The sequence below is a fragment of the Botryllus schlosseri genome, chromosome 5 (genome assembly GCF_051294905.1).
Source record: "Botryllus schlosseri isolate E-star chromosome 5, Bs_hap1, whole genome shotgun sequence".
Classification (NCBI taxonomy): Eukaryota; Metazoa; Chordata; class Ascidiacea; order Stolidobranchia; family Styelidae; genus Botryllus; species Botryllus schlosseri.
This window is the reverse complement of record NC_137240.1, coordinates 2,602,702-2,628,278: the sequence shown is the minus strand read 5'-3', so window position 1 is coordinate 2,628,278 and position 25,577 is coordinate 2,602,702. Positions and strand designations below refer to the sequence as shown.

General features: G+C 39.6%; 1 protein-coding gene across 11 annotated transcripts; it reads right to left on the bottom strand.

The window, feature by feature from the left end:
- Positions 1-826: 826 nt before the first annotated feature.
- LOC145438613 (AP-3 complex subunit delta-1-like) lies at positions 827-25,359 on the bottom strand. Of its 11 annotated transcripts, none has more exons than XM_080315952.1 (33): positions 25,151-25,359; positions 24,206-24,301; positions 23,700-23,780; positions 22,000-22,188; positions 21,800-21,929; positions 21,573-21,712; positions 21,440-21,513; positions 21,236-21,285; positions 20,400-20,459; positions 19,280-19,339; positions 18,846-18,991; positions 18,618-18,766; positions 17,941-18,070; positions 16,821-16,924; positions 15,867-16,098; positions 14,859-15,004; positions 14,255-14,408; positions 13,519-13,575; positions 12,433-12,447; positions 10,191-10,313; positions 9,414-9,440; positions 8,741-8,819; positions 8,165-8,265; positions 8,023-8,099; positions 7,445-7,568; positions 6,113-6,262; positions 5,990-6,048; positions 5,149-5,299; positions 4,170-4,342; positions 3,311-3,550; positions 1,963-2,087; positions 1,434-1,516; positions 827-1,374 (listed from the first exon to the last, which is right to left on the bottom strand). In XM_080315952.1, the coding sequence occupies exons 1-33, from the start codon at positions 25,250-25,252 to the stop codon at positions 1,288-1,290; spliced, it is 3,714 nt and encodes a 1,237-aa protein (XP_080172078.1). In that variant the 5' UTR covers positions 25,253-25,359; the 3' UTR covers positions 827-1,287. The 11 variants fall into 11 exon arrangements, with proteins under 11 accessions (XP_080172078.1, XP_080172079.1, XP_080172081.1 ...); XM_080315953.1 differs by having other exon boundaries at positions 8,165-8,256; XM_080315955.1 differs by having other exon boundaries at positions 19,280-19,328; positions 20,410-20,459.
- Positions 25,360-25,577: the final 218 nt, after the last annotated feature.

Sequence of the window (25,577 nt, the reverse complement as noted above, 5' to 3'; positions counted from 1 at the left end):
AATCAAACAATCGCCCTGGATGTCTGATCCAGATAATTCTTGGATAAATGGATTATGGAGGCTATATTCGAAAGGAACCTGTATCGCCTTCATAAATCATCATTAGCAATGAGAATCTTCATAAAATTTGTCGCTTTCAATATAAGACCTCCCATCATTCATTGATCAATGATCACCAACAAACTAAATTTCTCGCACACATTTTAACGACCTAATGATAGCGTCGTGAAGTCAATAAAGATTGAAGATGAAAGAGAATAAAAAAAGGAAGAGCCTCTACAATACTGATGGACATTGGACAATGTTATTAATCGGAACGGCACCAACATGACGGTCAAATACCTATTCTGTCATCCCCACATACAGATGGAAGTAATGGGCAGCCGCACGAATCACATGGTCATAGCAGTACCAGAAGGCCGGCCGATGTGCTGATCATCAGCATCATTAGCATATTAATTTATGATTTCAAAACATAACAAATAGCAACTGCGAAAAAATTGAGTCGGAAGCGCTATGCAACACCAGTCCTGGATAATATTTGCAGCCTTTAGTACTTCGAGATAACCAGATTAAACACATGATACGCTAGTCTAGGCAAGGTCTATATCTTAATGCTCACTGGAAAAGATGCCCTGCCCGATTCCTAATCGGACCGAATGACACACAGGGTGTCGGAGACCACTGAATTTCTCAATAGATGGAATCCCCGGCACAAACATGACTATCTCCAAGTCAAGAACTCGAATTAAGGCAAACCTCTACGTGATGACTACTATGTACCCCTCAAGACGATCAGTCAAATTCAAGAATGTGCACAGAAAACTTTGGTGTGGTACATATAATTTTATCGCCATACCTTCAAGTTGACACTCAATATAGTACAGCAAATATAGCAATTATTATTAATGTTATACTTGAGAATATTCATCGGACTAGTGACTCAAACATTCGGTCCAGCAATCCCCGAAATGCAAGCCATAAAAGCAACATATTTCTACTAAATGGACCGTATAGGCTACTCAAAGTCAGACACATACAAAGAACAAAATAGCCATTACATTGCACTAAATAGCCAGTATTGCTTGTGCGATAAGCAGAATTCGCAATAATAAGTCCAAACTTGACACCAACAATCAACTAGACATGGATTAGCCTAATTTGCTATATTACGCAGCAAGGAAAATGATGTTGCTATCGCGGTGGTCCCACTGTAACCCGTTGAAGACAACTCCACACTCAATGACAATGACCCCAGATATTCGTTTGGCATGTGACAGGAGCACATCACTTGCAAAGATCTTTCAATTCTTCTAATATATTTGAGAGCAGAGAAGGTTCGTTGGATTTTGCGTCGACTGAAAAACCATTTGGCTGGAAAAGAAGCGTGTTTGATCAATGCAAAGGATTTGACTTAATCCAAATAGACATACCACAGACTTCAGTAGCAAGCAGACGTGGTGCTGTTGAATGGACGAAGCGTACAGTGAAGCAGAACCTTCCACTCTTTCCACAACTGTTTAAAGGAGAGAAATCAAACTACGTTAACCAATAGATTTAGTAAAATAAATATTCTATCCATTGGATTATATTATACAACTGTTTCATGTATATTGGAATTAAGCCTCAATTTGCCTCAATTATTCGAAATTTCATGCCAGTGTCGTCATATTAATGATACGATTGTTGATATACAATGTTCTTTCCAATTCTCTACTAGTTGCTGACGATTCCTCCTGACGAGTGACAGCCAAAAATTTTCTTTGATATCGTATGAAGGATGGAATGGTATAAGTGTGAACTTTTGAATTTGCTGCTGCTACATATGAGTTCATGACGAGTAGTATTCCAATACTCCACTCGAAATAGAATCAGATGCCGCCCATCCTCGGCCCAGAATACACAGCAAGGTTATTTCTAATATAAATTCTATTTTCCCCGTTTAGAAACAAATGATCGTACCTGAAAATTTCAAGTAGAAGCAGATTTTCTGTAACGCATGGCTAAATTCGAGGTCAGGGGCGGTGACCCGTATCGACGATTTCTCGGGAAGATTGCCGGACGACAAGAGCTCGGCGAAACGCGAACTGATAAGAAAAAACAGTTCAAGACAGGAAACCAAGTATATGCTGCAAAAATATCAAGGACAAAAATAGACACGTCCTATTCCTATTTGGCCAACACCAGAGGTGACCATTAGGGTTGTTCAAAAATAACCTTTTTTCTGGATCCCGGGGATTCACTGATTCGATTGTTAGGTTGCTGCACACCAAATTTGGCTCGATTCCAACTGGTAGATGTGAATGCACATTAGTTCGAAAATTTTGAATTTATTTGAAAAATAAAATAAAAAAATTTACTGTCAACCCACATGAAATTGTAGAGTTGTCTACAAAAACGATGCAGAAGAAATGCGACGCAATTCCAACCCGTAGAAGCGAGATTATCCGAGTTTTTCATTCATAATTCTGGGATTACTCACTGTCCAGGCAATTTTTGCGAATTCAATATATTCAACTGCAATAACTTCGTTTCTACTGGTTGGGAGTGAGCAAAAATTGGTTAGCACCGTTCTGTTAGATCAGTGATTCTCAACCGCGGGCATGCGGCTCCAAGGTAGCATTCTTGCGGCTCTGATTTACCTATAAATATGCCGGAAAATTATGATAGACGACAGTTGTTGTTTGTTTCTATTAATAGTTATAGTCAATTTCTATATCGGAATGCTAAATGTGGGATATTAGTTATGTCTTAAGCCGTCAAAGGCCGTTTCTGAAAACCAGGAAAGAGAATTCTTGCAGACTAGCGTCAAACGCATTGATGAATACCCGTCAGACAATGATAAATCTTGAGTTCTGCTGGTCATAGACCTTTATATATCGTCTCTGTGAAGAGCAAATTTCGACACAATTTTACTAACATCAAGATAACGACTCGTATTCAAGTATAAATTGCAATAACTCCAATATTACTTAGCGTATAATCCCCCGCAAACTTGTGCAGAGACCATTAAGTGCTGGAATGTATGAAGACGGAAAAGCTATCACATAACGACATATTAGTATGATGTAGTCATGGTATGCATTTTCAGTTCATTTCAATATATAGCACTTTTTGAACAACCGTCATAGTCACTATCAATTTACTTTAGTAGTTGAAGCTAAGTTATACATCACCTTTATGTTTGAAATTGTGATAGCAACCACATGAAATAATCATTTTATCAGTTATCATATCAGCCATCACCACTGCCGAAAAATATGCAAGCCAGAAAAACCAACAATTATGGCAATACAGTTTAGCATCTTACCCTCCGCAGTTGGTCGCCACCAGGTAGGAACTACACGGCAAAAACAGCTTAAAGTCCAGCTTGTGCTGCGTCGCGTTCTCGTTATCTTTTAGGATGTAGGTGACCGTACCGCGCAGCTTTTGTGGCATGTTCAGGCTCACGGCGGAGAAGACCAGGTGGGCTTCGTTCAGAGACCCGGGCAGGAGAGAGAACGGAATTTTAACGGCGTCGTGCGGAGATAATCCCGGCGGACGTATCAGTCTTAGAGAAAGAAGATTCGGTGTTAGTAGGTGGATTTGAAATGTACACTATTAACCAGTAACAAAGGAGGGTGTGCCTACTTCAGGTTGGTATTCAACGAGTCACAAGTCAATTTGACTTTTACAGTTTTGACTCGAGTCAAGTCGAGTCGTTTTCAATTCACCACAGAGTCAAGTCAGAGTCCAAGTCAGGCAACAACATGTCTAGTTCGAGTCATAGTGTTAAGTCTCGAGTCCCAGTCATAGTGTTTACGGCTCAGTATCGAGTTCAAGTCATGGTCAACTCACTTCTGTGAGACTCTTATGTGATATCGACGGTCTCGCATTTATAATATACTCATTTTTATCACCCCAAACATGTTTATTCAAACAGATAAAAGACAGTTTCCGGGCCCATTTTTCAATTATAGGACCTAATACACGAGACTTGAAGTAATATAGAATGACTCGAGTCATACGACTTGGTGGAGTCGTGAAAATGACTCGATTCCATACACAAATAGACTCGAGTCGAGTCATTTTCTTATCTAGTTCAAGTTTGGAGTTTCGGAATGCTAATAGTTCTAGCTGCACAATTTGAAAAACTAGTAGCTTGTAGAAGTTTGCTACATAAGACTCACCGGGTGTTCAACGTATCGAGAACATTGAATTCAATATCCTTCAAGCGCTGAGCGGCCATGTTCTTGAAAAGAAACGCCACCAGAATCTGCCTCTCCTGCATGGGTATGGCTCGCGTCTCGTAATCCACGGAGAGATCGTCGTTGTCGGCCAGATGCACAAACCTAGTTGAGAGCTGACGAAAGACGTATGGCCGTTATCAGACGTGCTCAAAGTAGCCAGATTTGCTGCGGGTAGGATGAAAAGCCGCAAAGCTCTACTTTATTACAAGGAAAAGTATCTTGAAACATTCTATTCTTGAAGGAGGTTCCATGACAAGCTAACGCTTACACAATCGCATCCGCAATAGGCCTGGTACGAGAGACATCGGCCTAACTATCGCCTCTCGGGCCTAGCATGCTTTGGCTCCTATATCTCGTTGGCTTGGAGACAATATGCCGTTACGTGTATGATGATTAGCAATTTTGATTAAAGAGTGACATCGCGAAACAGAATGACATCGAATGTCCGCAAACATGTGCGCTAATACTTAAACATAACCGTCACAAGATGTGTGTCAAGGCTGTAGTTATAAAAGATGAGAAAGGTTTGAACCACCTGAAATCGGTGTCATTTTAGAACAGATTCCATAAAAACTCGGACATTTTGACATGCGCAGATCGTCGACGAGGCTACGTAATACGCGTATTTAATTGTTCACGAGAGATCAGGCACTCGCTAATTGACAGCACTTCCGGACTCGTTGGCAAGTTTATTATACGCGTAAGTTCGTCAACACGAGGAGATTGCATAATCGTCATTTACGCATGTACTTAACCCTAATGAATTGATGCTATATTAGTAAATTCGAAAAAAAAATCGAGATCCCGCCCTTTTATTTCAAATACCCCTTATTTTTCAGCTGGCTACGCGCCTGGTGGCAAGCTAGTTCAATCTTATCATTTGGAGATCTGCTTTCGAAAAAGTGGTCGGTAGCCTCACCTGCAAAGGCGGGCTTTCGGAGGGCGCTTCCGGTTCCGCTTTGGTGTCAACTTCTTGGACGCTCTTACGATGTTTCTTGTGCTTGGAAGACTTTTCTTTCTTCTTCTTGTGCCGACGTTTCGAACTCTCCTCGGCGGGAGCGTCTCCCTTCCTGCGTGGCATAGCGATAGCATAGTGTGTGTTCAATACTATTCACGTTCACGGTTTTTGCAGCCTGCATTTCGTTTGTATCGTAGATGTTTGCACTGTCGGTGAACTTATCATTTGACATTTTACCGCTTGTAGCCAACTTTGTAGGCCTACCGTTATAGACCGACCATTGTGAATCTTAAACGGTCAAATAAAACAAATAGGTTGACATGGTGTTATGCTCAACGTACCGCAATATCCTAACTGAAGCAAGACTGCTGGGGACATTGGTACTTATATCGAGAAGTTCAGGGTAAAAAATTGTGATGTCGACAACATTGTCAGAATGAAGCAACACGGTTTGTCACCAGCCAACAACTGCTGCTGTTGAGCATTCTTCACATGTCCAGATTTCGTTAAAATATAGTTTTTTCATGTAAAAACCTGTCAGTTTTCAAGTCAAAAAAGTTTTTCCATGCCAAACTACTTCGTCAGGACACAGTTCCAACCAGAAATGAAGATAAGTAGTACAATTCTAACGTTATGCGGGACAACACCTAATTTACATACACGAGGTCAAAATTCTGTCAAAATAAAGTTGTTTGAAGTATAAACATGTCAAAATTTTGATTTTTTAGGTCAAAATCTTACGATTATTAGGTGAAAACAAAATCGCCCTAGTCGTTATAACACTAGAAATAACAATATTCACCCGTCAAGGGGCGCCGCGCTTTCGGCAGTGTTGGAAAGCCAGAAATCAAGGTCATCGTTCTGAAAAAATTATTAAAACGTCGCAAATTCCATATAATCAGAGCAACAGCGCATTCTGTTTTACCGGCTCCTTAGCAGCGCCGGCATGTCCGTTCGCAGAATCCTGTTTCGGAGCGCTTGGCAATTCACCCCCATTCCCGGTAGCTACCTCTTCCAATTCGTCTACCAGCAGCAATTCATCACGACGCCTGTGACTCTTCTTTTTTTTCTCTTTCTACAAAATAAGGTCAGAGCTCAACAGAAAATTGAATAGCCGGTGCTATGAATATCGTATTTGAATATAGCTTTCAAGACTAAATTCATTACAGCGTAAGATATTCGACTCAAAAACTTTACGATTTTCTTTATAAAGGGTTATTTCAAGAGACTCTGTGAGGCACAGAACTTCAATATACATTTGAATAGTATATTGATACTGAAATGAGCCCGAATATTTTCGGCCGACACTCGTCAGGGGTGATCGTCAGCAACTAGTAGAGAATTGGAGAGAAAATTGTACATCAACAATCGTATTGCCAAATACTCCATTTGTTCATTTCAGTATAAACATAATATTCAATTGTATCAAGACAATATTGTACCACGAAAATGAGTGTTGATCACGGTTGTAACCAAGTCACAAAGCTCCGAGTCACAAGCCAATCTCACTTTTACAGTTTTGACTCGAGTCAAGTCGAGTCATTTTCAATTCATCACCGAGTCAAGTCCGAGTCCAAGCTAACGAGCAGAGGGTCGAGCTCGAGTCATGGTATAATGACTCGAGTCCGAGTCCAAGTCATTGTGTTGACTGCTCAGTTTCCAGCTAAAGTCTTGTTAAACACACTTTTTATAACTATGTTTGGTGATATCGAACCTACGGCATTTATAATACACTAATTTTCCTCACATTTAGCAGTTTTTGGTCGCATTTTCAAGTACCAGTTCCAATAGACAAAATCGTAATAGTGGGGTTACTTTGCTATTTTTTAAAATTAAAGTGAAATGTTGGTCTTGGTCGTCTGAGTCTCGAGTCATATGACTTGGTTCAAATCATGGGCAATGATTCGAGTCCAAGTCGAGTCAATACACTGATCGACTCGAGTCGAGTCATCAGAAAATCGTGACTCGAGTCGAGTCATGACTCGAGTCATTACCACCCTGGCATTGATGAATAATCTACAATTGAATAGTATATTCATATTGAAATGAACCCGAATATTTTCGGCTGACACTCGTCAGGGGTAATCGTCAGCAGCATGAAATTTCGAATGAGAGAGCGTTGAATGTACTATTTTTAGGTGGTACACGAACTTCTTTTGTTGACAGAGTTTGGGTTGGTGTATTTTGATGAATAATCGTGGTCTAGAAAGTGATATTCAAGATAAATTGTCAAATCAAAAAAATTGGACACGCTAACCTTCTCTTTTTTCTTTTTCTTCTTTTTTTCTGCCGGTGCGGATTCTTTCAAAGCCGTTTTTGTCACCGTTTCCGTGACGACCCGGTGCGAACGAGTAGGTAAGTTGTCAGCCGCCGTCAGCGGACTGTTGAATCGAAAAGAAACAAGTTAGTCACCTAGAATTCTACAAGTACAGAACTACAACATCGCAGCATATTGCCAAATGAAAAATAAATGCAACTTTCCACGGATTTCACTGCAACAAAAACTTGGCCTAGATCACACAGACTCGCGGACAGGATACAAGATAATATATAAACCTGCAAAATTTCATAAGCCTTGTGTTGTTATTCGGTTAATATTTACAGCCAAAAGTGTCTCTGGTGTGCCGTAACCTGTTATATACTGCCCTAGAGTCTGTGCAGTCGTCGTTATTACATCACAACGGGAAAGTGATTTCGATATATTTCAAAAATATTGATCACGCAAATTCACTGACATAGAGTCGGTAGTAAAGCTTTGCTGCACTAAGCCCTAGAATTTCAAAAATTTCTATTTTAAAAATATATTTAGATTCACAAAATCCCAATTCGACCCACCTTTCCAAATCCATGTCGAGCGCCTTATAAAGATCGTCATTTCTCTCTTCCTCTTCAGAGTCCGTTTTAGTAGCACCCTACAAACGTAACCCCGTCATAAGACACAATACCGAGTCTGTCATGTCACGTTAAGCAATCCTACTTCTGGCATCTCCTCTTCAACTATATCCACGGAATGAACAGGTTCCACATCTTCTTCCGGAGATTCTTCGACGGCACGATGCTTCTTGCGATCTTTGCGCCCTGTTGAAGTTAAAAATGGGTAGTAAAAATTCGAAAAATCTGCAAAATTAAACTTTAGAATCTAAAGCACATACACTGAGGTGGGTCATCACCAGTCAGGGTTGTAACCAAGTCACAAGTCGATCTTACTTTTATAGTTTTGACTCGAGTCAAGTCGAGTCATTTCCAATTCACCACCGAGTCAAGTCCAAGTCAGTGAGTAGGGGGTCGAGTCCGAGTTATAGTTTTCACCGTTCTGTTTTGACTTTACTTCGGTTCAATCCACTTTTTTTAACTCTGCTCGAGTGATATAGAATGGCTTGCAAACATAATATAGTAATTTTCCTCGGAAAATAGACAGAAAAAAGTGGGTGTCTGATTGGAAAGACCGCTCCCTACCTTTTGATTTAGTCACAATCTTGTGGTGTTTAGAAGCAATCAAATTATTGTCAACGAATGAAATCACACAGCTTAGAAAACCTTCCTCATTAATCACCTTTCTTCCCTTTCTTCTTCTCTTTCTCCGTTTTCCTTTTCATTCTCTCGCTGTGACGCTGTCGGCGTCTCTCTTGTTCCTGCGAGCGGATAGCGAGAGATTACTTCCACAAGATATCTGGGATTACTAGCGAGGCAGAAACAAAACACTGAAGTTTGGACCAGCAATATGCAGACTTGGGCAACTAGAGGCAGGTCTGGCATGGTATAAAAACACCAATTGATCTCATGCTTATGAAAATGGAAAGGAAATGACATTATGTGTTTTGGTCCCCATGTTTTTGCTGCATATACACGGACTCATGATATACAAGCACAGTTGCACACGATCTGTGCATATGCACACCTTGAGTGCATGATGTGCATGTTCCGCTGGACAAGGAAGGTGCAGAAATAGCCTTGTAAGGCTTTCCAAGTCTTGCATCACCCCTCGGTAATGCTGTGCGCCAAGCGGGAAGGCCATGGACACCAGTGTTACTAATCAGGTCTTTGGTCGGGGATTAAATCCACTAGAAATATGCTATTGGCGAAGTCATGCAAGACACATTTTACAAAAATGTCGCTCGGAATGACACACACCACCGCCACCGAAAATATCGCACACACGAAAAGCAGCCACGATAAAACCGGCCCGGCAAAAAATAAACGGACATCACATCGCACAGACGACATACCCCGAATCGTGGCATCCACCTTTTAGCCTGCGTCGGTAGCATTGTTATTACTACAGAGATTACTTCACTGGCACTTACAGGTGTTCAAAGTAGAGGCATTGATAATCAAGTAGAAGTAATGTAAAAATTTATGCTCAATTACAAGTAGTAAATTCAAAGTTGTCAAAACTACTTCAAGTGAAAATAGGTAATGGCTGTCTAAAGAATCCTTAAATACATAGTTTCACAAAGCGGATTCAGTCGAGACGTCACATAGTTTTAGCAGTTAATCAAAGGTAGCCAAGCCACCATCGAATTTACAAGGTACATCTTTGCAACCATTGAAAAATGACTAATGGCGCTCCAAATAAGTCCGATTTTAGAAAATACATTTGGTTGCCATGATGATTTTTATTAGAATCTAATTTCAGGTCAAATAACTCCGCTTCTACTGGTTGGAATTGAGTCAAATTTGTCTTGCGTCGTTTTTGAATACAACTCAACAGTTTCATGGGGTTAACAGAAAAATTTGAAATTTTTTTTCAATTTTTCCTAATAAATTAAAAAATTTAATTGGCTCTGCGGCAGCTTATACTTGTTGGAATTGAACCAAATTTGGTGTGCAGGCTTCAATTAAGTAACCCAACAATTTTATCAAGTAGCCAGTAAAATTTGAGAAAAAATTTTTGAACACCCCTACTGTACACCTGTCCAATGGTACAGACATTTGCTACTTCCGTTCCTATGTGAATGAACTGATTTCATATGAACTGAACTTGAAACAATTTCAAACGTTACCTGTCTAAGATATTTGTCGCTAGATGTCATCCCGGGTATATGAAGCGGAACCACAATATCGATATTCTCCACGGGAGGCAGATCGTCGCCGTTCTCCCCCGGAACCTGATAACCGCTTTGGATCTGAAATTTATGGCAGACATTGGAGCATGCATAATTGTGCTAGCGCAAAATGACATTGTAAAAGCAAATTACAAAAAGCTGCAAACTGACGAAAATCAAATTTGAAATCAAGACTAAAACGTTGGCAAAAACATTTGTAAGCAAAGACCACCGATCCGCGCATCAAAACATATTTCAGTTTGGCAGACGCGATTAAATATGTCACCCTATCTACAGGGTTTGCTTAGTGTAGCATGTATTGAGACTAACGGTAATGTTAGCATGTCACAAGCAAGTTATTTAGTTATATACTACTCAAGATACAAACAAGGTATGCGAGTTATTCTGTTTTCAGTTCAGTAAGGCTAACCTAAGGAAATCATTCTAGTGCTGAATGTGGACAAGCTCTGTCTCCACAACTAATGCATGGGAGTGGAAATGCCACTTTTTCATCATGCCTCGGTTTTATCGTCAATAAGTGTAGTTAACACAGGATTTATTGCTCAAATTACTGTCATTAATAAGAAGAAATTATGTTATGTTTCAATGGGATACCGACAGAAATTTTAGGTTATTCGCTAAAAATCTGTTGCATAGGCGATATTGGTATCGGTGACACATCATGATGCATTAGATCAGGGGTTCTCAACCTGGGGGGCGCGGGAGGCTCTCAGGGGGGGGGGCGCGAGAAATTTTTGTAAATTTTGTCAATGTCTGTATAAATTGTGACTAAACATGTGTTTCACAACCATTCTGAAGATACGATTATTGAAGATTAAACTTAATTCGTATTTAGAGAAATTCCTACGTGCAAGTCATTCATTACTTTATAGCTTTGGCAGTAGCCTAAATCTCTGTGTGCTAGGTAGCTGTTGTTGATAGCTGGCGAACTGCACTGCCCAAGACAGACTTGGATGCAATATAGGTTGCCCGGTTTCGCCCTCAATTTGGCTATAAATCAACACAATTTAATTCATTTCCAAAACTGATCAAATTTAGCATGGCAGGACAGAACGATGCCGTGCTCTCTGTAGTCACTACCAGCATCAGGATTAGTCTCAGTGCAACCTACCTGGAAATTAATTGATGTCCTTTTCAATGTTGTTTTGTTATTTTCAAACATGTTTGGGGAAGTTTGTCAGCAATGTAAAGACTAAGCAACTGTAATGCGGATACAAAATTGGCGTAAGATATACCTTATGTATCCTATTATATCAGTGGTGGGCAGTCCGTACGGCCTCATGCGGCTGTAGAAGGGAATTTGTGCGGACGTTGACGCCTAATTCAATTAGTATGTGTTGGCAGCCGTAGACGTGAAAATTGCAATTACAAATTCACTCCCGGATTTTCGAGAGATTTTATTTAATCTTGGAATTTTCTTCGCGCCCCGCGCAATTCAACAAGACTTCATTTTTCGATTTATTGCAGTAGCGCCCTTACTAATTGGAGCAGGAATGGGAATCCTCAAGAAATACCAATTCATTCGCGCCTCTGAAAAATTTTGGCGCTAAGCGCGACAATATGCACTCGCAGCAACTATTCGTAACATTGCCACTCCCGATTTCGGTGCGTACAATGGGCCGTTGCGAAAAGTAGAATAGTCCGGAGTTCACCGTGAATGGATATGGACAGTTTACCATAGGCATTTTGCGTCCAGATCGTTCATTGCGGCTATGCCCTGGAATGCGGCCTTTGGCTACATAAGTAATCGAAATGCGGCCATGATTAGCAGGAAGGTTGCCCAACTCTGTATTAGATGATGTGCTCTTTTTGACATGACGATAAATGTAAGTGGGTCAGGGGGGGCGCGATTTTTTTGACCATCGCCAAGGGGGGCGCGTGTCACAAAAGGTTGAGAACCGCTGCATTAGATGCTAGTTGCTACATCACATGACTGTCTCTTCAATGGGGAAAACGCTAGTCAATGGAAGCCCCGCTGTCGAGTACTCGATGAAAACGATATACATAGCAAAGAAAACAACAGGTCAAACTATGCCACCATCTTCAAATGCAAATAATATCTCAGCCAGAAACACGCTAAAAAATCAACGTAATAAAACAGTTACATGCGCGTAAGAGTCAAAATAAACGTTTTGTTTAAATCATGCCGCTATCGTAAATCATAGAGCTACAACTCTACCTTTGTCGCTTTGGGCTAAAATCGAAGAAATAGAAATAATTTGATCTTTGTCAGTGATGGATTTCATATACAGAAGGATTGGAATATAGTATTTGGAGGACAAGTGGTCAAAGCAGACTGCAGACTTAGAAGTAGAAGAAACGCGGTACGGTACATTCCTACTCGATTACAACAGAAGTGTCGATTTTCAAGACATGTCAAAATTACCTCAAGTGAAAAATAAAAGGTCGGAAACGCAGGGTTGTAATGACTCGAGTCATAACTCGACTCACGATTTTCAGATGACTCGACTTGACTCGAGTCATTTTCGCAAAATTCGGAAATGACTCGACTCGAGTTAATCTGTGTATTGACTCGCCTTGGACTCGAGTCATTGCGCATGACTCGAACCAAGTCATATGACTCGAAACTTAGACGGCCAACACCAACATTTCATTGCAATTTCGAAGAATAGTAAGTGACCACGCTATTGGCATTTCGTCTATTGGTACTGGTATTCGAAAATGCGACCAGAAACTGCTAAAAGTGACGAAAATTAGAATATTATGAATGAGAACCATTCGATGTCACCCGACAGAGTTATAAAAAGTGGGTTAACAAGACTTTAACTGGAAACTGAGCCGTCAACACAGTGACTTGGACTCGACCGACTGATCGCTGACTTGGACTCGGACTTGACTCGAGTCAAAACTATAGAAGTGAGATTCACTTGTGGCACAGAGCCTTGCGACTTGGTTACAATCCTGCTGAGACGTAGTAGAATAAGTAGTTTTGACAAGTAGATTTGACCGAGAGGTCGCATACTTAATTAGTGCAGGTGTAATCGTCAACCACTAACAGACAATGGGAAAATGACTACACAAACAATCTTTGAATATATATTTGGTTAACATGATACAGGGTCTATTTTCAAGACAACATCACTTATAACACGACGCTAACTTGTTCCAAAACTACTTTCCCACATCAAAATTGTACGTTTGCCTGAAATTCTTAACGTAGAAGTGAAGGTAGCCAGAAAAAACGCAACCACTCGAGTAAGCGGGGCAACAAGCAAAATAGACTCGAGCCCCAGTCGCTGCCTACCTTTGAGCTCAGGTAGTTAGGATTGCTCTCTTGCTGTTTCAGGCGTTGTTCGCGCATCTGAAACGAAACGCAGACCGAGATTTAGACTCGGACGACTACATAATTCTAATTGTCTAATTATGCTGATCAGAGCGAAAAGACGATAATCTAATTCTAAGCTAATTTGAAAAATAATCATAATGCATAGCTATCATCCTAGTGTGATTTGGAAAAAAACTGTCTAGCTATCATTCTACTTCTGATCTAGTTTCGATAAAAACTGTATCTAGAATTCGAAGTGTAATCTAAATTGGAAAAAAACTTGTGTCTCTACTTCTAATCAAATTCTGAAACAAAAAAAACTTATCTCTATTTCTAATTGAAATCTAATTCGGAAAAATATTGTGATCCTATAAGTACATCTGATCGAATTTAAAAAAAATTATGTGTAGCCATAATTTTCAATCTAATTTGAAAAAAACTGAAGCTATATTTCTAATTATAACATAATTTGGATACAGCTATAGGCCTAATTCTAATCGCAAACAATATTAAGAAATAACATGTAGCTATAATTCCAATTCTAATTCAATGTGCAAACTATAGTTATAATTGTAATCTAATTCGCAAAATAAAAAGTGTGTAGCTATAATTATAAATATAGCATTAACTAAATTTGTAAAAGCTAAAATCTTCTCGTTGTAAAACTCGAACTGAAATAGCACGTTAGCTAAGTTTGGTACGAATCAGTTCCAACCTCCATCCTCTCCTCGTTAGAGATTTCTTTCTCCTTCTCCCTCTTGGAGTAAAATTCGCCGAGGTCGTCTTCCTTGGTCTTGTAATTAAAAGTGGTCTGCGACTCGTCTTCCGAAGACTCGGGAGGACTGTTGATCCAAGCGTCGAGGTCAAGCCTGAGACGGGCCGAAAATGTAAAATAAAGATTCGCCGAAAACACAGAGTCGATATCCCGCATAGAAAGAAATGTCGGTGTTGGGTTGTGATGACTCGCAATTTTTTTTGTGACTCGACTTGGCTCGAGTCAATTTATGCATTGACTTGATTTGTACTCGAGTCAATTGTGCATGACTCGAACCAAGTCGCATGACTCGAGACAAGGACGGCCAAGACAGACATTTCATAGTAACCTCAAAGAATAGTAAAGTCACCACATTGTTGGTATTTCGTCTACCAGTCCTGCTACTTGGAAAATCAAGTCTTGAAAATGCGGCCGTAAGCTAGATACCATATCTATTGAACATAATATATTGGGGTTATCTCTGAAGGTGATAGTTTTTATAATTATCGGCGAAAAATCCTAGCTCTAGTTATCAACGGAAAGAAAGATTTAAATTCAAACATACCCTTCTGGCACAGGGACCTTTCTCTGCGCCTTGGGAGCGACTGGGTTCAGCTCGCCCTTGAACAGATGATTGAAATCGGCCGAAATCTCCGATCCTTTGGCACGAGCCTTTGCGGCGTACTTCACCATGGACAGTACGCAGGAAGCCTGGGCGATAGTATTCGGAAATGAGAATCACGATTGCGATGGCATTAAATATCAAGACTTTCCGGGTAAGTAAGATATTCCACGAAAATCTAAATGGTCGTTTACTAGGACATCTTTCCGGGCTCGAGGGATTCACTTATTAAATTGTTTAGGTTGCCTAAAAAAACGCTGCTGATGACGTCATATTTCGAGATGCGATTGTTGATATACAATGTTCATTCCAATTCTCTACTAGTAGCTGGCGATTACCCCTGACGAGTGTCAGCCGAAAATATTCGGGTTCATTTCAATATGAACGCTGATTTATTATGAAAAAAAAACTGACAAAAAGTTTCAAATTTCACTGTCAACCCCATGAAATTGTTCAATTGTCTAAAAGAACGACGCTTGACGATTTTTGCTCACTTCCAAACGGTAGAAGTGAAGTTATTGCAGTTGAAAATAGTCGATTCGCAAAAACACTCGGAATTACGAATGAAAACCTCAAATAACTTTGCTTCTATCTGTTGGAATTGCGTCGTTTTTGTAGAGAACTCAACAATTTCACGGGGTTGAAAGTAAAATTTGATGAATTTTTTTTTCAAATTTTCCTATAATATTTTCATAATTTTTAAACTCCCGTGCGTTCAACATGTACCAGTTGCTTCCGAGCCAAATTTGGTGTGCAGCCGCTTTTAAGCAACAGAACGATTTAATCAGTGAATCCTCGAAATCCGACAAAATAAAACGTTATTTTTGGACAACCCTCAAAGAGGCGTATAATTTTAGCCCTAGAAAAAATCATCGCTCAAATCATTACAATAAACGCTGGAACCATTGCGCCACTAAAAATCAACCTGTAAACCATAATTCACCGACTCACCCGTTCCTGAACTTCCAGATTCCCGCTTTGCACAAACACCGGCAACTTCTCCGTCAATATATTCAACAGCTCCTCCGTTTTCTCGTCGTCCTGACTCTGTTCCGCCTCGGTGACGGCTCTGGCGAAAAGCTTCATCGCGTTCTGTATAAACACGGCCTGCACGTGCGGCGGCAGGCTGGTGACCCGGGCGTGCAGCATGGATTGGAAGAGAGAGGTCGGGTCCTCCACAAACCTGAGGTAAGGAAAAGGTCGCCGTTTTTAAACAAATTCTCTCTTAATATAAAATTCGTTTTGTAATATATCAAACCAGACTTGGACAATTAGATAATTCTAATTATCTAACGAGTCTAATTATACCGAAATGCCAGTAATCTAGTTTTAAGCTAATTTGTGAAGTGTTTCTATGTTCTAATTTTCCGGTTTTCCTGAAAATGCCGCAGGAGAATTGTATAGTGTGAAACGTGCCAAGCTTACTGTACAAACATTTACTGTTCTCATGGTTACGAGAGTGCGCAAATTTGCAATTTTAATTCTAATCTAATTTGGAAAAAAGTACGTGGCTATAATTTTAATTTGAGTCTAATTAGGACAAAAAACTGTGTAGCTATAATTCTTATTTTAATCCTAGCTGAATATTCTCCGGTTGCACAACTCTGGAGCTGACACTAGGGCTGTTCAAAAATACCTTTTCGTTCAAATTGTACCGGCTACCCCGTGAAATTGTTACGTTTTCTAATAATAAAAAAATGATGCATAACAAATTTGGCTCCATTCAAACCAGTGGAAGTGAAGTTATTTGTGTCGCGTGTCTAGATAACGGAATTCCCCACCATCATTTTCAAATCCAAAATGAATCTACAAGTTACGCCGATGACATTGGATTTATACACGAAGCATTTCAAGCGCTATGCGCTCCGAGTGTGGCTACAGCTACAAGACAATCGGTATACTCACTGAGCAAATTCCCCGCAAACGTAGGCCGCGGCGTAGAGTACTTCTTGCATTCCGCTCCGTTGCAGTTGCGAAGCCAGGGCGTGAGAATTCTCTAGGAAGACAGCCTGCGACAAAATACAAGCTTGAAAATATTTTCTAGCTGAGACACCCTTTGAGAACTGCAATATACAAACGGACACTACATCCATATTGAAAGAAACCCGAATATTTTTGGCAGACACTCGTCAGGGGTAATCGTCAGCAACTAGTACAGAATTGGAAAGAACATCGTGTAAATATTTCCGACTTGAATTAATTTCTGTGACGACCTACTTCAGTGGCTACTCGAATAGAAGTGGCACCATAATTTTTACTCAATTACAAGTAAAAGTAGCAGTTGAGCAAAGACGGTTACTTTTGAAATTGCAGAATGTATCTTTGCAACCAGCCAAAATGAGTGATATAGCTACAAACGGGTAGAAACTCCGTGTATGTAGGATTACCATACGTCCTCTTTTAAGAGGATTTGTCCTCTTTTTTGACTTCTTTGAAAGAGTCCTCGGAGGACGCCCGAATGTCCTTTTTTTAGAGATTTTGGTCAAATATAGGACAAAATTTGACTGAAATACAATAAATCAGCGGTCCGGCGGCTACTTCGGGGGCTGAGCCGGAAAGTTGACCTTTTTTTTTAGTCAACCAACGCATAATGTGAAAGAAAAGCTGTAATTTGGGAGTTGAGCCCGAAAGTTGACCTTTTTTAGTCGACCGACCGCGGAGAGGGAATAATTTGCAATTTTTCTATGATTTTCTTCCTGTTTCGCGAGTCTGAAAATTTTGAAAAATTGTCCTCTTTTCAGATTTCCAAAATATGGTAATCCTACGTATATATATCCGGCTGCCATGACACAGGCGGTAATGTCACTCCGTTCTTATGACAATTTCACTCATAAAATTCATGCAGACTTATCCCAAAAGTGATTTACACTTATCATAATCCATTGCAAAGGTCAGTAGTTTTGTCTAAGTGAAGTAGTTCAAAGCATAACCACTTGTGTAATTGGTGCAAGTAGGCAAAAACTACTCGGGTACTCAGAAAAATGAGTACTTTTTTAATAGCTGAATCACAATAATTGAGACGTACCATCTGTTTTGCAGCAAAGGGTCGGATGGTCTTGACACGAATTGCTACGTCCAATAACTGAGACGATATCAACGACCCATGACTGGTGGCCCCTTCCGTACGGGTCAACTCGACCAAAACCGTGATGTACCTGAAACACGAACACGTTTTAGAAGAGGGGTTCTCAGACGCCAGACCACCAAATATATCACAATGTTATAGCTCGATTCCAAAATGCAAAAATTAGGGCAGCGGTTCCCAACCATTTTCGACTCATTACCCCCCTTACCAAGCTTGACATATATTTTATAACTTTCTGATGACCCAACTTTACTAGAGTCATGCACCTAAATACGGAAAATGACTCTCTTTGATTGAGCCTATTGATGTACCGTCACTGTCACAAGTCACATAACTCGAGACTTGCATTGCTAATATAGGCATTTCGAAGAATAGTAAGTCACCGCATTATTGGTATTTCGTCTACCGGCACTGGTACTGGAAAAATAGGGCCAGAAACTGGTAAGCCTGAGGAAAATTTGTATATACTGATCATAAAATTCGATATCAATCATGCAGAGTTGAAAAACTGTGGCTTGACTTGACTTAATCAAAACTATGAAAGTAAGATTGCCTTGTAGGAACCTTGTGACTTGGTTACAGCCTTGATTAGCACCCCATTACAAATATCTTCTCACCATTCAAAGTTTGTGATGTAAAGGTAATTCTGCTGGCTGCAGATCTCGATAATTTTCGAGAGCAGCTCGTCCCTGTACTGGCTTCCGTCTGCCTTGTTGACGTGCTGCATCAGCTTCTTGACAATCTCCATCAGGTTCTTCTTTGACACCTGGAATGCGGTCGTTTGTGAGATGCCACTCGCGTTCTTTGATGTATAGATATTCCTAAAAGTTCAAACGCAAACGCACCATTCCAAACAGCAGGTCAAGCGCTCGTAGTCTGATGGACTCGTCCTTGTCTTCGAGACATTGCAGTATCAGGTCTTTGTGCGACTGCACGGCTTTCGGATGGCTCTTCAGAATACGCGACATCGCTAGCAACCCGAGATACTTCACTGAAAATTGAATATGATATTTACATTAATATAAACCAGAATATTTTCGGCTGACACTCGTCAGGGACACCGTCAGCAACTAGTAGATAATTGGAAAGAACGTTGTATATCAACAATTGTATCACCACAATTGCACAAACGTCAAAATGTGAATCGACCATGAAAACAATTGAATAATATATTGATATTGAAATGAATTCGAATATTTTCTGCTGACACTCGTCAGGGGTAATCGTCAGCAACTAGTAGAGATTTCATGGATTACAAAAAAAATTGGACTTTACTCACAGTTTTGATCGGTGTCCTCAATCAAAATGCGTAGCTTTTGGACACACAGCTGCAAAAAAACTCAGTTATTCTCTGGAATAATGCCCTAGAAGCATAGGTTTGCGGAGAATCAGAGAGAGTACAAATCAGTGATCATACCCCTTAACCTCAATGACATTTCTAGTATTTTCAAAGAGCCTATATATCGAGTCAATATCACACTTTGAGAGAAATATTGGTATCGGCCATTGCAGGTTAAAAAAATACCCACAATTTTTGTGACATCACAACATGATAGTAGAGGGTCGGAGAATTTACGTACGCCAGACTGAGAATAGTGATCCATTTCTTACGGCTTACCGGCGTTCAGGTGCAGCCTTTCTAACAATGGCTGCAAAACCGCGCAAATAAATGCTTGGAAGGTTGGAAAATGCGCCTTAAGCTAGACGCCATATTTTTTGAATATCAGTTGAATATGTCGGGGCTCAAAAATCCGATATCAGCCGGGTTCTACGTTTGACTCGTCTTACGACATTGAAATACACATGAGCAGTATTTGCTGCCAAGATAGTTTTATGGCCCCTACGCCCGACTCACAGCTACAATAATGATTTCTGGGCCTGACCAAAGTAAATATATTCCGAATCAGTGCACTAAGCTTAGTATCATCATTAGTTCTGTGCCTCACTGATTAAATGATGAAATTGATAATTATAATCCCATCAAGGATTCATAACTAATAGCTTGCATTCCGAGGTGTGGTTCAATCATGTCATCGGTCATTAAAGAATATTCATCACTACACGCAATTGATGTGGATAGATCAGCACAACGAACAGTTTAAAATTATCAACTGTATATTATTTTCAATCATAAACCCTAAAATTTTTCTCAACAGATTACTTGAGTGATTCCTTCTGAAGTCACCATAAATCACTGTACAGGGCGAGAGTTCACCCTACGATAAATTGGCTATACAGCTAGATGTGATTCTAAAACCATGTGCCCGCATGCACGGGCGACGGGCCTACAAAGCTACTGCATTGGCATGCATCTAACGAATCACCTGCCCAACCGGACTAGACATCTAAGAAATAAAATGGAATTACGAGCTACTGTATTGTACTATAAGCAGCAAAACGCCCACTGACCTGTATGGAGGAACTGTGGTCGGCCATTCCTGTGGTAAATGATATTAGCACTTCAATGAAAGCGTGAAAGTAAGAACATGGTTTTAGAAATTTGTACTACCTTCGAGTCACAAGTCGCAGCGAATCATTGCAAAGTTTGACTCGAGTCAAGTCAAATCACTTGAAGTATGTAAGAGACTCGCACAGGGTTGTAATCAAAGGTTCCGAGACAAGTCAATCTTACTTTCACAGTTTTGACTCGAGACAAGTTAAGTCATTTTCAATTCACAACCAACTCAAGCTCGAGTCATGCTGTTGAGACTGGAGTCATAACTGTTCAGCCTCGAGTTCAAGTCGTGTTGAACCCGTTTTACAACTCCGCTTGGGCGAAACCGATCCCTCGCTCCCATAATATACTCATTCTCTTACCCTCTTAATCAAAGATGGTAAAGTAGGGTTGTTCAAAAATTAATATTTTTCCGAATTCCGGGGATTTACTGATTGAATTGTTAGGTTACCTAAAAAATATGCTGCACGCCAAATTTGGCTGATTCCAGCTGATAGATCTCTTTTTATTGATTATAAAAATCTTTCTAATTTTTCTGTCAACCTCAAGTGCCTATGTTTTAAACTACTTCTAATTCACAGTTTCAGTTTTTTAGACAAAACTAGACCCAGAACACTTACTTTTTCACATACTTGGAAATGGCGAATTCTACTTGAAGTAGAGTACAAATTTATGAAGTTACTTCTACTTGATTACAGCAACAACCACTTTGAACACCTCAAGCGGCTACAAGACCAGAATGAAGATTATTTACTTGATAGGATAATAATTCATGCTTACCTTGTATCACGGTATTGATACATTCGTACAGAAGTGACATGGCTGAGGTACTGAAAAAATGTATAATAAAATCATAAGAGAGATTTTTTTTAGCTCATTGATTGACAACAGTAAATACTCCAAATCGTAATAATCATAATATGCATATTAAATTCAAATATATTGTTATACATGTTATTCATCAAAATTTATGCAAGAACTCACCTGTGGATCAGATTTGTTAGCGGCTCAATCAGTTTCTTTCCAAGCCTCGGTTCTAACGGAGTCAATGCTCCAAACTGCGATAAAGGCACTTGGTATTACCAACATAATCACTGTATTGGCTCAAGATACTCACGAGTTTGATGATTTTGATCAGAACCCAGTTATTGGTGGATGTCGTCATCAGTTTGAAAAAGACGGGGGCCAACGACAGGTAGTTCTTCGGGTTTTTCCGAGCCAGTTCGCAAATCACGTTGACGGCGGCAGATTGAACCCCTAAATAAAAGTGGTTTACATGAGAACAACAACATCAAATATCGTAGATCAGAATATTGGCAAGTCCATGATGAATAACTGACTGACCTGGATCGGGGTCCTCCAATTTCTCCTTCAGCCTCGGAAACGCAGGACGCAGAGCGTCTGGATAAGCCAGAAATATCTTATACGAGATCAGCACGGCGCGTTTACGCAGATACGGTCTTGTCGAGGACATCTGAAGACAAATATATTCATCGAAAATACCACACCACAATGCATCTCAGAGAGAACAGCAAAACACATACGAGAGACAAAACATCATTGACCAGATCCCGGGCTAGGTCGGGCGTCATGAAGCAAGACAGTCCGTTAAGCGCGACTGCAGCGTCGTACATCGTCTGAGAGCCAAGATCTTTTCTGATCATGTTTGTAGTGAGCATGAGTACGTCTGTCTTCTCATGGAATGTCTGCGAAGCCGCCGAATATCCGATACGCTTGACGTAGAAAAGGTCATGTTAGAGTCAGAGGCATCAAAATATTGTAGAAACTACTTGAATTTTAAAATGCACATCGCACAACTAGAGCTGAAACTGCTCATGATTCAAAACTTCCAACTATAGAACTGTGACCTTTGAAAATTCGCAACTAACACAGGCCAGATTCAATTTTGATGAATGAATTCCATTCCACATGAACAGTGGTACAACAAAATTACCGAGGAATCAGACAGACAGAACCAACAGATTATTGGATAAACTATCGATTCTGAGCTAGCAATGTGGATGCAAGATGCAACAATATCACACAACAGAACATCAGTATCACGATTCACGGCAATACATGTTTTCTAGCTGTTTGGCAACAAATTGTTTTTCAAATGTGCAACTGAACACTAGAACTACTCAATTTTCAAAATCCGGAACTAGTACTACTAAATAAACATTTGAAAATTTTCTGCTCACCCCATGAAAGTGTTAGGTAGTCTATAGAAACGACGTTCACCAAATTTGGTTCAATTCCAACCAGTGGAAGCGGAGTTATTGCCGTCGAAAAATTTGGATTATGAATAAAATAGTATTTACGGTGACCAATTCTTTAATTAATTATTGTAGTGGTACCGTAAATACTATTTTATTCAAATCAAAATTTTTCGACGGCAATAATTCCGCTTCTACTGGTTGGAATTGAACCAAATTGGGTGAACATCGTTTTTATAGACACTTTGATGGGGTGAACAGAAAATTTGTTGTTATTTATTTTTATATAATAAATAGAAACTTTCTTCTCCTGTAGCAATGCGGCTACTGGTTGGAATTAAACCAAACTTGGTGTGTAGGCTTGAATTACGTAACCTAACAATTTTATCAAGTAGCCAGTACGATTTGAGAAAAAAATCAATTTTGAAGAGCCCTATTGTACAAGCCTGCAGCAGCAATGTGTCCGCAATATATAGGACTGGTTCTACAGTGACAATGGGAGGTGGTCAAAGTTGCTAGCGTTGATACGCCAGTAGAAGTATGGCCGTAAATTTCTACTTCATTACAATGACAAGTAGCTATTTCAAAGACACGTAAAAACTACTTCAAGCTCTAACAAATACCAGTACTCGAGTCAGAAGTGGCAAAAACTAGATTAGATCAAGGATCTTTTACCGGATCTCAGCTAATCAAAGATGGCTACTTTCAAAATTACAAGATGAATCTTTGCGACTAATGAAAAATGACTGCGGACACTGCGAATGCGTGAAATTTTCGAAAATATTTTCAGTTACAGTTGATACGGGGGGAATTTTAAATATATTTTTTCAACAACTGCACTCGTAACAGTTCTGTAAACTTTCTACAATAAAAAAATCGTAATTGTAAAAAGTTAAGTACAACAGGAAGTAGATCAAGTAGGTAATTTCCACTTCACTATTCAGTAAAATAAAAGCACTGCATTACTGGCCATTCCGGTGGCAATGGATAGAGAAAAATCATATAGGTCGTAAAAAATGTTGGCTTACCTTGAAAGTGAACTTTGGAGCGCTCATCACTTCGATCATGTTGAAAGCCGCCCAGCTGATATCATATCCGAGCATTTGCAGCTGAAATAAAACAATATTCCGCTGATCCATATTTTTATCAGTTGAGTAAGATTCGCATTTGTCATTGAATGTTGTTACAAAATGCTTGCCTGAATTGCAGCCATGGTCGCAATTGCAATGACGTGATTCGCAAATTTACGTTGACTTGACTCGAGTCATTACGCTTAACTTGACCAAGTTATAAAATGACTCGACCATTCCAGAGGGTTTCATTCAACTCTCCTGTATTAGAACTGATGATTATATTATGAATCCGAATCCTTTGATATTACGCAAAAGTTTGACTCAAGCCTCAACACTATTGACTCGTCATGAGTCAAGTCAAAACTAAAAAAGGAAATTGACTTGCGACTTCGCTACATCCCTGGCTGCGGCATAAAGAGAAAGTGTAGATGAGTAGCCTAATTACAGCAATTTCCACTTACATAAACAAGCTTATTGACAGCATTCGCTTTGATTGCAGCATTGTCCTGACGAAGTTCATTTTTTATTTCTTCCAAACAAGTCGAAATGTAGTGCGCCTAAAACAGAATAAGGCAAAACACAGATCATGATCACATAAACACTAGAGAAAACATTTTGAGGAAATTTTACGCAAAAAATATATGCATTAATTGTGCAATTTTAGCTAAATGGACAGATCATATGAAAATCCAGGGAAATCACGGTTAATTAAAACAGGCAGGTAATATTAATGAAGAACGGTATCGTATATCAGAGAAGATATTCTTGGATGTGGATAACTTGAATATACAATCGCATATACTAATCAATTATAAAAGAGAAGCAAGCAGGCTATAAATTTTGAATTGAATAGACGATATATCATAATCAAAATCATATTTAGCTGTTTTATTTTTAAATTCACTCAAGACACACAATGTATACACGGTGATGCACAGAAGATAAGACACACTGTGATGTAATGAGCATATAAGTGGAAATCGAATGAATATCAATCTAATACCGACCTTGGCATATGTGAAATTTAAAAGTTCACTGACTGCAGTACAGCAATAAATATGAAAGTTATAGGCTCTCTCTGATGGGGCTGGTGATTCATGGATCTACGATCATTATCTTTCCCTATATATCTCTGATCCCACTGGTACAGTAAATGCAAAATGAGTAAGGACTATAACTCTATATAAGGAGTATATGCTACATTCTACAGGTCTGAGGTCTATACAGCTATAAGGCTATTGATCATTTTTTCTACTAATTAGTTATTGTGTTTCAGTCGATGGGTCTATATTTGAGCGGACAAGACGATAGGAAACCTTTTGCAATTTGTAAAGATAAATGAACTACTCTGGTTGCTTGGTGTACCGACGATATACAATCAATATATAACTTTGAATCTGCCCTACCTCGGACTCCTTATGATTGCGAATTCCCCGAACAAGGTCTTGAAGGTTCTTGTCGAAAATTCGGTCTAAACTACCTTTCACTTTCTTCAACGCCAACGCCATTTCCCGCAAGCTTATGGTCAGCACGGAAAACAGTCGAAGCAATTTTAAACGCGTAAATTACGGCAAAGTTTCGTAATGACCTGACCAAGACCGGACTATTTATCGATTTTGCAAAATGAAAATATGTACATCGAAAACAACCGTTTTACATAAGTCGCATGACAAAGCAAATCGTTGTGTCGTCGATTGCAGGCGGATCAATCATATTATCATACAAAAAGAAAGCTAATAATAATATAAAAATAATGTAGTATTGTTTAAGAGTCATTGAACAATAGGAAGGGGATTTGAAATGGCGGTAAGACGCTGAACCACATACCGGTCA

Bases quoted from the DNA above. Each gene is read 5' to 3' on its own strand.
- LOC145438613 (XM_080315952.1), bottom strand. From the start codon at position 25,252: ATGGCGTTGGCGTTGAAGAAAGTGAAAGGTAGTTTAGACCGAATTTTC. The intron at 6,049-6,112 runs GTAAAACAGAAT...TAATTTTTTCAG, and splicing joins CCGGCGCTGCTAAGGAGCCG to AACGATGACCTTGATTTCTG. The intron at 3,551-4,169 runs GTGAGTCTTATG...TCTTTCTCTAAG, and splicing joins CTCGATACGTTGAACACCCG to ACTGATACGTCCGCCGGGAT.